The sequence below is a fragment of the Antennarius striatus genome, chromosome 20, assembly GCF_040054535.1.
Source record: "Antennarius striatus isolate MH-2024 chromosome 20, ASM4005453v1, whole genome shotgun sequence".
NCBI lineage: Eukaryota > Metazoa > Chordata > Actinopteri > Lophiiformes > Antennariidae > Antennarius > Antennarius striatus.
The window spans coordinates 10,522,501-10,537,500 of record NC_090795.1 but is presented as its reverse complement, the minus strand read 5'-3'; the positions used below and the strand labels follow the sequence as shown (position 1 = coordinate 10,537,500).

At 39.8% G+C, this 15,000-nt stretch overlaps 1 protein-coding gene across 6 annotated transcripts in view; it reads left to right on the top strand.

Moving 5' to 3' along the window:
* The window catches only part of ctnnd2a (catenin (cadherin-associated protein), delta 2a), a 223,506-nt gene that overhangs the window by 134,729 nt on the left and 73,777 nt on the right, over window positions 1-15,000 (top strand). For all 6 annotated transcript variants that reach the window (XR_011039039.1, XM_068343824.1, XM_068343822.1 and 3 more), the window contains exon 12: window positions 2,319-2,625. Coding sequence is in view for 5 of the 6 variants with exons in the window: in XM_068343824.1 (XP_068199925.1) it covers window positions 2,319-2,625 (307 nt within the window). In the remaining variant the exon portion in view is untranslated. The remainder of the gene's footprint in view (window positions 1-2,318; window positions 2,626-15,000) is intronic.

Here is a 15,000-nt window from a genome sequence, read left to right as displayed (position 1 = left end):
AGGCAATATACATCACCCACCTTGTTTCCAGTGTCACTCACACTGGCGTGTGACTGTATGAATGTGTTTGGTGGTGTGGATTGGCAGCCACATTTCTTCCAGTCTGCCTAAGGGCAGCTGTGTCTACAGTTGTAGTTTACCACCACTGGTGTGACTGTAGAGAGAATGAATAATGGATTCAGTGTAAGTGCTGTGAGTGCCTAGACACGAACGCTAAATAGATCCTAACTATTGTTGTTAATAAGAGCAGTGAAGACTATCACTCTCTACTCCCAGATCACATTTTTCTGACGTTTTCCTGTCTTTCGCAACTCTCACTACTCATACATGTTCTCCCTTCATGCCAGTTGGCCGATCAAATTGTTGTGGTATTCAGCTCGAATGATTTCTTACTTCTGTTAATCCCACCTTCACCCACCTGTCCCTCTGAGTTTCAGCAGACTGCCCAATCTCATTTCATCAGTCTCTCTGGACACTGAAGTAGGATTATTCTTGCTGTTGCTCAGGCCAGATGCCCTTTGATCACAATTACCCTGAGGTGTCTGGGCAGGAAACTCTTTCAATCAGACTACTTATTGCACATCATTTGATGTATTACAGTAAGCATTTAGCTTTTCTTCAGTCTCTTGTCTCCTCTGACTGAAATGTTTCCCAGATTTCATGAGTAGATCAAACAATAGGTCTGGAAACTAATATTTCTGGCAGTGATGTTTTGCATGTACTGAAAATGTGAAGTATTTCAGTTTGTGTGCGTGTGCGTGTGTGTGTGTGTGTGTGTGTGTGTGTGTGTGTGTGTGTGTGTGTGTGTGTGTGTGTGTGTCTAATGGGAAGGGTAGACAAAAGAATGATAAGAGGGTTTTGAAGGTCAAATAAATGTTAAAGTGCCACAGCTCATGATAGTGCTCAAGAGCAGGATTGTTGGTCACATACCGATGAGTTCTTCAACCTCAACACACGTCCTCATTCACTTAAGGTGGAGTTTATGTGTTTGGTGTCTAACAGATCATGTCCTTTGTATTTGGTTATACGCGTGAGCCCTGGTATATATTGTATCAGAAACATAAGGATCCTTGTTTTGTGGCCCTCTGGTATATGTTGTGCATCTCTTTTAATTTGTATTTATTTTCCCATCCAGACATGTTTTAGAGGTTAATTGTCTTCCTAAGATGAGGCACCAGGGCGAGTCTTCAAAGCCTAGTCCACACATTAACATATTGATTTCAGTCCTCCGTGATTTATCGTTGACTCCCTGAAGAAAACATTTATAGTGTTTTGCATGTGTATTTCTGTCTACCCACCATGGCCCTAATGACTGATGAGATGGAGCCCACCCCCCACCTGTATGTCCGTGTTTTTACAGGCAACAAAATAAGCCCCCCAGTCTCACATTAACACCTTGATGTATCACTGAGCTGCTGCTCCGGCATGACAGGGAGGTGAGGTGACAGCCACTGTGCCCCTGCAGGCTGCTTACATTGCAGACCAAATTCCCATTCAATTTCATTCCAACTCCTAAGAGAGATACATGGTGTTTTACTTTTTTTCTTTTATGTACTTTTGTTTTAGTAGTTATTGCACACCAGGCAGAAGTCTCACTGTATGGAAAAAGTTTCTATAACTGTACTCTAGCTACCAATAAGTAGGCTTTCAAGCAAGGTTCCCATATTTCATTACATATCAATCACAGGATAATGAGCCAATTGAGTGTCCAGGCTAACATTGTTTATAGTCTTTTGTGTTGTTAAAACTATTGCCAAAAGTGCCACTTAGGGATACAGCAAATCCTGGGGTTGAGTTTGATATATTCACTCATGCATTTGTACATTTATAAATTAGATCGAAAAATTTTGTTGTGATTTTTGCATATTCTATTAATGATATCACCTTTCAGATGACATTTGCAAAAAAATGTAATATATATTAATTAGTTGTTTTATCATGCGATATTTAATATTAGTTTTTTGGGGTTTTTTGTATTTTTTTTACATTTTGAGATTTTATTGTCCCAAGACTCATTTGAGCAGTCGGTTAGATGATCCATTGTATCTTGTGTTTGCTCAAATTTTGTCCATTTTTCTCCTTTCTCTCTTTGATTGTTTCTCTTCATTGAACACTGGTCCTTAATCCTGGGCATGTGGCCAATATGGTTGTCTTTTCTCCTCTCATTTCCTCTCTTCTCCTCACATGACCCTCTTCTCCTTCTGTCTTTATGTCTTTCCCTACTCTGTTGCTGTCCAACTTCTCCAACTCAGACCTGGCCCATCATGGCCATGACCAGGTTCTAAGTTATGTCCTCTGTCCTTACTTCCCCACTATAGCTCCCTCCTCCCCTGGTGTTGACTCCGCCCCTTTGCAGCGCACAGGAAGTCACAGCACTGGGACAGGAAACTACAGCCGTGGAGGGACCAACAACTATGCGACAGTGGGGCCTGGATACACTTCAAGTGGGGGTGGTGGAAGTGGAGATTTGTATGGCTCGGACCCATATGTGGCAGACCCCTATCGCACCCTACAGTACTGCCCCTCGGTGGTGGAATCTCCCTACAGCAAGTCTGGACCAGCAATTCCGCCTGAAGGCAGCTTGCAGCGTTCCCCTTCCATCGACTCTATACAGAAAGACCCCAGGTAGGATAAAAGGGGTGTGTGTATGTGTGTGTATGAACATAGGTGTGTGTTTTGTGGGGTTTGCTGTACTGCGGTGTACAAAAGATCATTGGATACATGATAATTAAGGGATGTGGAAAGAATAAAGGTGACCTTTTGTCTAATGGAAGAGCTCTCACAGCATTAACACACACACACACACACACACACACACACACACACACACACACACACACACACACACACACACACACACACACACACACACACATCTTAATTCACTGTCAACACAAGTCAATAATCCAGCAGTAGTTCTAGTAAAGCCAGAATGTTTTCTTGCTTTGTTCAGCTCCCTCAGTATGTTGGTAAATTATGTCCCATTACACTGAGCCAATTTCAGCTTCTTCATTTTGTTGAAGTTTGTCTAAGTCCTTTTCTATTGGACCCTCGCAAACTGTAAGGCAATTAAAGATGACATTTCATTCAACACACAGCAGTTGCTCAATTTCACCTCCCTTTGAGTCTGTGATGTAGTGTGTGTGAGTTTGACTGTGATGCAATGACTTTCAGCCGCTTGTCTCTCTGAATAAGCAAAGTTCCCCCCTTTATACATATTACACACACACACACACACACACACACACACACACACACACACACACACACACACACACACACACACACACACACACACACACACACACACACACACACACGGTTTAATTTATTTAATTTAGATGTAATCTGATTAGCTTGTGACCTCTGGAAACAAACAGATATTTACATGAGCATATAAAAATATTTCTAGAAATTTGCATTTTCTTGACTATAAACAATAGAGAAAGTATTTTTTTCTTTTGGCTTTGTAAATAGCACAGCTGTCATTTTCATATTCATTTCAAGTTTGTACTGCCTTTGTTGTTTGTGCTGCATTGTTTGTATACTGCAAAAATTCAGAGACAAAGCTGTATTATACTGTATGTTGTGTTTTCTGTCTGGTATGTCTGTTACTACCAGTGTTTGGACAAGCCACATTAGTCATCCTCTAACAATTTAAACTTTTACTCTACTAGGTCAAATTAAGTTTCTAAAAAATTAGCTTTGAATGGATTAACAGGTGAGAACAGGCCACTAAGATAAGAAACAGTGTCAAAGGTTGCAGTGCCATATACTGTATATATACACACACTTAGAGTATAACACAACCAGGGAGGAAGGCCAAATCCAACGCCTTTACCATCAGAGAGCCTGAAATTTGAAAGCTCATTAATGGATGATCCAAAAACATATGTTCTTTATTATTATTATTATTATTTTTATCATCATCATCATCATCATCATCATCATCATCATCATCATCATTATTATTATTATTATTATTATTATTATTATTATTATTATTATTATTATCTAAAACACATTAATTGTTGGAACTAACTCATCAATTTGAGGCACTCTTTCTTCATCATTAAAATAGTTTTAATTGCGGATCAGCATAGCTTTTCAGAAAGACCAGACAGAAAAATAAAATAGTTGAATCCTCTTGACAATCAAACAGCATTTATGGCACAGCAGGCTCAATTTTTCATGTAAGTTACTTAACTTATAAAACAGAAGCTCTACAGGAAGTGCAGGAGTGGGTTTTGGGTGTAAAATCTGTTTACAAGCAAATACATTCTGCACTTGCAAGAGTCTTATTGGCCCATTGGAGTCATTAAAAAGCATACATAAGAGATTGCTTTGTTTGCCATTACTGCTTCAAGCTTCATAAACTGCATGTACACAATAGCAGTAAGACATTGTTTTTCTTCCTGTTGCACTTTATGTTAGACAATAAAACCTCACTGAACCGATGTTAAAGAAATGCAGCCATTTTATACCCAGTCCCAATATTTTGAGAGCTCTCTTTCGTTTAAGGCGAATGCAATTAAACCTCACTGAATTAGAGTCTAGTAGTGAAAAAATGCTTTGAAACTCAGAAGGTTGATAACTTTTATCAACATTCTTAGGTTCAAAGCATTTTTTTCACCACTAGACTCTAATTCACCCTCAGAATGTTGATGACTTTTATTAATTCAGGACAACCAATGAATACTTAACTTAAAATTCTTTGAATTCTGGAGGAATTTTTAAGAATCATAATTATGGGTATATTTCATCAAAAACTGCTGACTCCTATAAATAGAGCCACTGAGTTGGCTTTGACTTCACATAAAAAAAATCACAAGTTAATCACAAGAGATAAACATTAGTAATTATTTTGATTTCGTTGTTTCAAAATTTACCTTTGTATTTCTTTATATTGCATAACCACTGGCACGGTGGCGCAGTGGTTAGCGCTGCCGCCTCACAACATGACGGACCCGGTTGCGAGTCCCGCTCTGTGCGGAGTTCGCATGCTCTCCCCGTGTCTTCGTGGGTTCTCTTCGGGTTCTCCGGCTTCCTCCCACCTGCAAAAGCATGCGCTTCAGGTTGATTAGCTGCTCCAAATTGCCCATAGGAATGAGTGTGTGTGTGCCTGGTTGTATGTCTTTGTGTGGCTCCGCGGTGCACTGGCGTCGTGCCCGGAGTGTCCCCCGCCTCACTCCCTATGCCGCCGAGATAGGCTCCGGCTCCCTGTGACCCGCTGCGGCGGATACAGCGGTGGTAATCTGAAAATGACTGACTATTACAATGAGGTTAAATAGCCTCGTAGTCAAACTTCAGTCTTTTTCTTGCTGTAATTAGATCTAGCTGAGCTAACATGAAGTGCTAAATGAGTTAGCAGCAATTAAAGACAAGGAACACTGAGTGAGGGCAGAGGTTGTGTGATAATGCCCATATAAGTATGCAATGTATGCATAAGTGCCAAGGAGAGGACAGGAATTATTTCATCAGCATATTCTATTCCTACATTGTATATGCTCTTGTCTTATATGTGTGCACATGTGTGTGCATGCATGTGAGTGTTTGTGTGTGCACATGTGCATGCGCAGGAACCTGTAATAAAGTTAGGGACCAATAATACTGTTACAGAAGAGTGAATGCAATATAGCAGGAGGTGAGGACAGCGACACAAAGAGAAAACTCAATAACCACTAATGGACGGGAGTGAAGACAGGAGAAGAGGCAGATAAAGGGAGGGAGGGAGGAAGGGAGGAAGGATGAAAGGTGAAGATGGAGCTTAAGTGGGGAGGGATATGAAGACAACAAAAAAGGAGGGAGGAACAAAAGAAGGTAGAGTGGGAAATAAAGGTGGAGAGGAGTTTGATAGAAAGGGGAAAACAGAGGGTAGAAGATGGATTAAGACCATGGTGAAGGAAGCTGAATAAACAGAAGAAAGACAGTGTATGAGTGGGGAGATGGGGAAAGCATAATGCAGATGAGTGTTCATTGTTTTCTTTACGCTTTCTTTCTTTTGTCTGATCCCCACTGAGTTTCCATCTTCAAATGAATATTAACAACAATACAGGGAGCAAAACAAAAAGAAAAATGTTCAACTCAAACCCACATAACCAATAAAAATTTGGAGGGCAAGTAGGGAGGACAAAAATCAATAGTGAACAAAATGCTAAAGGCACACATGAAGGGCATTAGGGGAATCATATGAAAGGGAGGAAAGTACAGAAACAATGACTTTGGGAGTGAGGAAGGCACACCTCTTGGAATCGAAAAAAGAACAAGAAGGGAGGGAGTTGCAAGACTTAGTTGGGGATTGCGAGTAAGGACAGGAGGATAGAAAGATGAACATGAGCTCAAGGGACCAAGGGTTATGGTTACAAAGCTGGAAGGATTTAGGAAGTAAGGAAGAAGGCCAGAGTCAAGGAATTCAAGGGTTAAAGCAACACAGCTGCGACAGTAGGTGCAAAATATTGCATCTAAAAGGCTAAAATGGCCCCTGTGCCCTCATTATTTACCTGGTACAATAGAGCTGCTGACATGGAATTGCTATTTAATGCTCCTTCATATGATGTGATGTGCTGTGACACATCATTGTCACCGCTCTCCATTTACCGACATTGTTTGTTGGCTCACAACCTGCACACGTCGCTCTATTCATAGAAAATGTGCAGCAGTCAGCTGTGAACCTTTGCATGTTTGTGTGGCAAAGGCTGTATTGAAGACAGGAATGTGCGTGCGTGTGCGTGTGCGTGTGCGTGTGTGTGTGTGTGTGTGTGTTTTGTATATGCATTGTTATTCAGTGATTATGTTTATGTCAGGATTTATGTGTGTGAGAAAGGACTGGATTGTGTGTGCCGTATCTCCTCCTCTGTGTGCACTGTGCAGCCTGCGTATGGTTTATGTATGACTCTACAGATGGGACGCCTGCTTTAGATGGAAATTGAGGCACTTTGAAACCAATGCTTGTGCATGTGTTGCAGGTCTTGACCGTAGGATTTTGTTGAGAGGGGAGATCCCACACTCACTTAAGTAAAAGTAAGATGCACTCATATCAACAGTACCAGCTTTATCGCACCGCACACCTGGGAATTTCTATTTTGCAGGCTGAAAACAGATTCTTTGTGGTTTGCTGCTCTAGTTCTCTGCTCTGCTGTTCATGTAACTGTTTCAAATGGACGCATACAGCATTTTTAAATCAATGCAATTCTCTACATACAGTATGTCCTGTACTGTTCCTCATGTTCTGCCTTCTCTGTAAGACACACTTAAATTTCATTGAACTAATTATGCTGATGCTCTCAACACATTTTTTTGCAAGTCTCACTTTCCACGGCTGTCACTGCTTGTGATAATATCACAAAAAAGCCTGCAACTGTGTGACTGTCTGAAAGTTCAGTGGTTTTACTTTGTTTTTCAGGAGGTTTTGGTGGTGGTGGGGGGGGGGGTATAAGTTAAAAAAATTGAACAAAAGTTGTAGAGTAGAATAATGAAATATTGAAATGCAACCATTGTTACACATTTTTTTCACAGCTCATCTTCATTTTTTATCCATGCATATGTGCGTCTGTGTTTTTTCAGCACCACGGACAGAGACACAGAGACACACTGACTTGGAAAGTTACCGTACCATGACAGAATGTGAAACTACAGTATTCCCACTGCTGTTACTGCTTGCTCCTTTTGTTTCCCTGTTGCAATTGCATATTGCACCTTAGCAACCATGTGATCTTTTCTTGTGACCACTCAGAATCACTGTGGAGCCACAGCATGGACCCATAACCTTTGGTGTTGGCGCATAAACTGATCCTAAAGGTCAAAGTTCCACTGGGTGTAATGTTCACAAAATTAGATCTTATCTTTCCTACCCTGGGGTTTATCTCTGATTGAACTATTTTAATTATCTTGCTAAAAGTGACAAACCAACCAATGTGATTGTTAAACCTCTTTGTTGGATATAATGATGGTGCAGAAACATGCAGAATATCTTTATAAATATACTGTTGAGGAATGGTGCAAGAATCTAATTTTTCAAATGACTGAACCAGATCCAAGCATTTCACATTGATGTGGCACTGGAAAATAACTATATTCATTTGGAAAATGAATAAAAATGTGCTTGTTGGAGGGTAGTTTTAAATATAACTTTTGCTGATAAACAGAATAATTCTTTCATGATAACTCAGCAGCTTCAACACTATTGTGATTCAACCGTGCATTTAATGGATCTTCAGTTAATGAAACTGAGGAAGGAAAGTAAATGACTTACACACTAGAAGCGCAAATGTCAAAGCTGTGTCCATTTTACATCTGTTCTCCTCCTTTGGGGGATAACTATGACTCTGAACAGGGGAAGTAAGATATTTTGCCTCACTACGAGCTGGTAGACTGAAAGGCGGGGAGAGTGTGGATCCAGAAGAGAGTAAAGAGCCACTTGATACTTTTTAGGGATTTGTTATTAATCTGTATTATACATCAAGCATAGAAAAGGGAAGAGAGTGAGAGATAAATGAAGTGGCAATGAGAGAGAGAGATAAAGATAGATAAAAGCATGGGTGAGTAACTGGGTGACTCAGGGAGAACGACCAAGAGCGCTAGAACAGTAAGTGCATGACAGGCACAGTCACGGAGTGAGCGAGGGGTTTGAAGCAAGAGAACGTAAGGAAGGGAGAGACAAATAGGGGGACACACTCTATTGGCTCTCAGCACGGCCCTGGGGTAATTTCCTCTCCACATGAGAAATGCATGCTGGGATATGGAATTACCTCCAAGGGAGGGTAATGATGCATTGCCAGAACCTTGGCCCTAAGGCACAGCTGTGTGTGTGTGTGTGTGTGTGTGTGTGTGTGTGTGTGTGTGTGTGTGTGTGTGTGTGTGTGTGTGTGTGTGTGTGTGTGTGTGTGTGTGTGTGTGTGTGTGTGAGTGTGTGTGTGTGTGTGTGTGTGTGTGTGTGTGTGTGTGTGCGTGCGCGTGTGTGCGTGCGTGTGTGTGTGTCTGTGTGTATGCCCTGGCCATCATCCCTGCCTGTTCTGGGTAAATTGCCCATTGTAGTTATTTTCCATTTTGGAGGTGGTCTATCTGTTTGTGCACATGTGTATGTGTGTGTGACCTTGGGATGATTACAGCCCTGTGTGTCTACCTTGTACTCTGCTTCATTGAATTTCGCCCAAAATCTGAGACCTGGGAGAAAGAACGATGGACGAAACTTTGTGGTTGAACAATGTGGATTATATGCTTTGTTTGCAGTTTAAAATATTTGCAACTTATATTCATTTATTTATGTAAACCTAATGATTACATGGTATTTGATTCTAAGGGAATGACAAATCAAAATATGCAGCTTGGGCTGTTCACTGCTTGACTAGATTGACTAGGACTCCCTCATCGTTATGTGTGTGTACTGTATAGGGCTGTGCACACTCCAAAGTATGTGCTCAATAATGGAGTTGTCATGTTCTTTTGATCCAATCGGCACATTGTGGGTTTCTCGTGGTAATTACTGCCACTAACATTTTGTCTATTAACATACATCAAAGCTTTCACGCCGGCGCTTGCATGCAAATGCACACATTCAGCCCCGCAAGCAAATCCAAAGGATTGGCAAACAAAGTTATGAAATGACTTTTCAGCTACATCACACCCAGTAAAATTATGACTGCAAATGCTTCCCATCTCTTCTCACACCATCTCTCTGCCACTTTGCCTTTTGACATTCGTGGCTTTGGGAAGGTTTATGGTAAAATGTCACACCAACAGAATTACTGTATATCTTCTCTCCTCCCCACACCTCGCTCTGCCTCACCTCCTCATACTCACTGGCTCATACTCAAGAACACAGTCTTATTGTACTGTGTCGAGAGTGTGAATGCTAAACTGGTAGAAACTAAGCTCAGGTGATAAATTTAACAAATTGCTGAACTGTTTTGGGGTTTTTTTAATATGGATTGAAAAGGATATTAAAACATTTCTTTTTACCTTCCTGGAAGAAACCAAATGAGATCAAAGTGAAGTCACATTCAACTTTAATGACTTTTTTTGCTTAGTCAGTAATAATATTATTAGTGATTTTTAATGCTCTGCTTTGTTTCTCAGGTTTTTATCCATAAGAAAAACTTTCTCTAAATGGATCCTAATGAAACAGTCATAGTTGATGTAGACAACACATCAAGCTATTGTTGGCAGATTTCAATTATGTAGGACAGTGCTATCAATGGAACAACTCTCATGAGACAGCACAACAATGATTTTATTTTCTCTCAGACTTCAGTGCAGTCTTGCACAAACTCAACACTATTGACTTTACACTCTGAGAGAAATGTATCTCATCCTTAATTACCTCTTTTATTAACATCCACCACAGACATTAATGTAAAGCTGTTGTATGTCTAGCGTGCCTCTGCTGTCTTTCAGCAAGGCTCAGTCTTCCATGGGACTGTAGATGTTAAGGTCTGTAAGTTTGGTATCTTCTGTGCAGGAGGAGGATGTTGACCTTTCAGTATATGTACCTTATAGGAAATCCAGTGCTTGTTATGGACGCCAGGAGGACTCAGCAATGAGTCAAGGGCTAAAATCAGGTACAAAATTTTAAAAATAAAGATGTTCGATTCAGGCAAACACATGTTGAATGAATTTAATGAAATGAATTATGGTTAAAGTAGGGCTGAAGATGTAATGAAGGAGTATTTGTTGCAATTTCAGTTGCTGCAGTTTCACTATCCACTAACTGCAGAGGTACAGTGTTATATAAAAAGTACCGGCATATCATCTCATAATACGTTTTGGAACACTTAGACACGACTTGCAACACACATACCAACAGAAAGTCAAACCAATGTTGTTCTTCATCTAAATTTCTACTGTATTTGGCATGCTAATTAAAGGAGACAAGTGCATTGTGGAATACTACATTAGGATGAAGTAGCACTTAACTGCATGAGAAGATATTAATATGCAGGTACTTATTCATAAGAATAAATTTTGCATGCTGATATATTTTAAGTCACACCCTATCATGTTGACCCTTTTGTCTTCTTGTAAATCAATGCTTCTATCGTTCATCTTATGAGATTTAATTTTGCTTCTTGGCAAACAGAGAAGACTCTTCAAATAGCATTTTGACACCTATAACATGTAACATCTTTAGCAAGACCTTTAACAAGCAGCTACTGTCAAAGAAAAATGTTAAAAAGTCACATCGTAAGAAGATCTCTGGAAGCTTTAATAATTCTTGTGCGTTCAAAGGTGCATCAAACTAAATACAGATCAATCAGGCAGCAATGATATCCTGAGCAGCAGCTCCCTTGGAGTTCAGAGAAGGGTGGTGGTGGTGACTGATGACTCTGATAGGAATTGTTAAGGTAAAACTGTAGTGGCTGATGAGCTGTTCTTGAACCTCTGAATATGCTGCATGCAGACGAGCATGCATGAGTGATGAGGTGAACAGGCTCTCACATGGCATAAACTACAGGTACATGTGGTAAATTAAGCAGTTTTACCCCAGGGATCAATAAAGTATCCTGATTAAATAGTTTACTTCCTTGTTAAACTTTCTTTAGCAATTATATTCAGTCAGTGGAGAAATCTGGTGGTTTGGACCTGGAAGATCATTGCTTTGATTCCCAAACTGTGGATTCTGTCCAGTTTTGTCATGATCTGTGGAGTCAATCCACTACAATACAGTCTTTTGCACTTAGTTGTTTTTTTTGTTGTCTTCCTTTTCTTGAAGTTATGTCTGTGTTGAAAGCATGCGTGTCTCATTAGTAATTGTCACAGAACACCTTTATGCATGATCGTATTTGATTTTTTCCTGTATACATTTTGTATTTGTGTGGTCAAAATAGTATGAAATAGAGACTTTTAAGTGGAAAACAGTTTAGCCAGTTCCGTGACACACTGCTTAAAACTGACAGAATTAAGAGAGATGGAAGGAGCGGTAATGATGGATTCAGTTGCACAGAACAGTATCTGATATTGCTATAAAATATACAGTAAATCTTAGAACCCCTGATCAGAGTTCCTCAGTGAAGATGCGTTGAGACAATTATTTTGGGGAAATTTCAGCTTCACACTTGTTTATTCCATAGCTGCCACAAAGCAGCCTGACAGGCTTCTAGAGACAAGTTGTAATTTCACCGCTATTCATCATGGAGGTTTATTTCCAACCTGCAATTGTTTTGCAACGTTGGGTAAACATGTGGAAAATCAAAAAAGTTTCATACCAAACCATCACTTTTAGAAGATGCAGTCGCCTGTGTCGTTCAACATTTGTTCAGAGAAGATCAGATAGCACAAACTAAATGGGAGTATGCAGGTACATAAAGCACAGTGGGCGGCTGTTTACTCTTAAGTGATTCCAAAATAAACAAATAAAACTCTCCTGCATTTCAGGACTCCAGCATTCACTTTTTTATTGCGCCCAGGGTACGACATTAGAACTGTGAAATGTGCGTACGTATTTGTTTATTTAGAAAATAAACCTCAGATTGTCCTGATTTAAATCCTGATTTAAATCATATGAATAATGAACAATCATCACGCTCACTTGACGCCACACCTTTCTCTAAGAAAATGTCATTATAAATGCGTCCATACTTATTTTTGACTTATTTTTGACTGTCACATTGTCTTCTTATTCTGTACAAGAAGTGGCCCAGAAGCACTGTTAGAATCCCGAATTGAACTTGGGTATTTTTGTGACACAAGACATTCTCTGAATATAACTGTGTCACTATAATCATCCTGGTCTTATTTATTATCATAACACCCACCTTCTCCTGCTACATCACCATCTGCCTCCTCACGTTCTGACGTCCTGTACAATTTAGAAATAAAACGATAAAACACACACACGATACAAAAATCATTGCATCATCAATCTCAGATGCTGCATTTTCTGTGTCATGATTACATTGTGTCACATTCTTAACTGTGCATTTTTATATCGTTTTTTTTTTTCTTCTGTTTTGTTATTGTTACCATTTTCTTACTGTCATCACTTTTATAGTGAGAATCAGTGCCTGCTAGGGGCCAGGATAGGGTCAGCCTTTCCAGATGTGCTTCTTGCTCACCCGACCAAAGGGGAAAATTGATTGTACTTGTTCAACCAATCCACAATGCACCAGCGATACCTCCAGAGCATTTCCTAACTCTTGCCTGTAGTCAGCTGGGATAGGCTGCAGCCCACCCGTGACCCACAAAGTGGAAGAAACAGCTATAGGTGATTACAGTCATCTCGTCTTCATTCTTTCTTCCGTTAAGACAGATGTATCGAAATCTATCTGGGGGAGACTCTTTGAGTCACTGTAAAGATTGTTAAATGGTATCTTCATCAAAGGATCTGTCATCAGTAAGTATATTCCTGCATCCTGTAACAAATGATCAGATCAATTGACTGGAAACCCCAATGCTATTTGTTCATCATCCAGCAAAGTTCACACATTCATCTTCTGAGTGTTCCTTCACACGTTAACCATATGCTACCTGAATGTCTGTAAATAACTAACCATAGCCTCAAACACACTATATCAATACATGTAATACATCCTACTATATACTGTATGTATACTATATACAGACCAGAGGATACAGTTCAACTGATTTTTGACTGTAGTTTTAAGTGGATTGTGCCTGTGATGAAAGATCTCATTGTTTTCACTCGAGAATTAAGTTCAAATGATGAAAAGACATTTTATGAATGTTAAATTGAATGTTAAACTGGGGCCTTAAGAAGGTTGGCTTCTCTTGGGGTTCTCCGTCTTCTTCCCACCTCCAAAAACATGAAATTTGTGCATGAATGAGTGGCTGTTTTCTATGTGTGGCCCCGCCATGAGCTATCCATGTGTCCAGGGTGTACCCCGCCTCTCGCCCATAGCCAGCTGGGATGGACTCCAGTGTAACTGATGTCCTGCAAAGAGGACAAGCAGCTGAAGATGAGACAATTACAATTGACTCCTCCTCAAAAAGATGAATTGATAAAAAAAAGCAAATGTGGAAGTACAAATGAGGGTTATCTTTTAGGCAGTCTTCTTGGTTTTCACTATTCAGTGTGGATTTGAATAAAACAATGTTCCTACTTTGTCAGTATTTGCAATGGGGAGAGAGTATCACCTGACTACTTTTTCTGGGCTACTAGTCCACATCTGTAACTTCTGGGCTACTTAGCGTCCAATATTTCTACCAGCCCACCCAAAAAAATAATGCTGGATAGAACTGGCCCTAACCATTATCGGGTTCGTTATATTTTTTCTTACATGGCTTTTAGTAAATACAGCAGTGCTGCCACTTCTGTGTTATATTATTGCCCCTGTGTGAACTAATGAGAATACCAGGTGCATAAGCTAATTACCAGTTTATTAGTTTTTCTTCCCTCTTGCGTCATCCGTCTGATTACAGTCTCTCCCTCTCATACACAAACACAAAACGCAATACTGAAATATTAATGCCCACTCACTGCCCAAGGAGAGTTTAGTCACCTTAAAGTGAAAAGTAAGCTAAGTTCAAAATTACTCTGCAATGCCTGGGCTCAGGCATATCATAATAAATTATGGAGGCATTTTGTCTTTGTTATACAAGAGCCGCACAACTGGCTGTTCCTTTGCGTAAAGTGCATGGAAAAAATATCAGCATCGGCTCATCTTGTTGAGGTTGAAAATATAAGGCATTTTTGATGGTTATTTTGGGATAGATCGCTGAAACAACATACATTTGAACCATATGTGAAACTACTGTTTCTGGGGTTTTTTTTCTTTTATTAGAGGCAATCAGAAGTTATTACATGAAAAAATATTTCCAGTTCAGAGGTGACTCAGAGCAGTTCCATGAAGGTCAGGTTATTTATTTATTTAACTTTTATTTAACCTTAACTATACTAGGAAAGAACAGTCCAGAACACAGCTCACATTTAGAAACACATAAAAAATTCAAAAATGGAGCAATAAAGCCACTATAGTAAAAGAATGAAAGACTAATCTGATAACAACAATTTATTAATAAGAATGATAATGATGACCATTATATAAT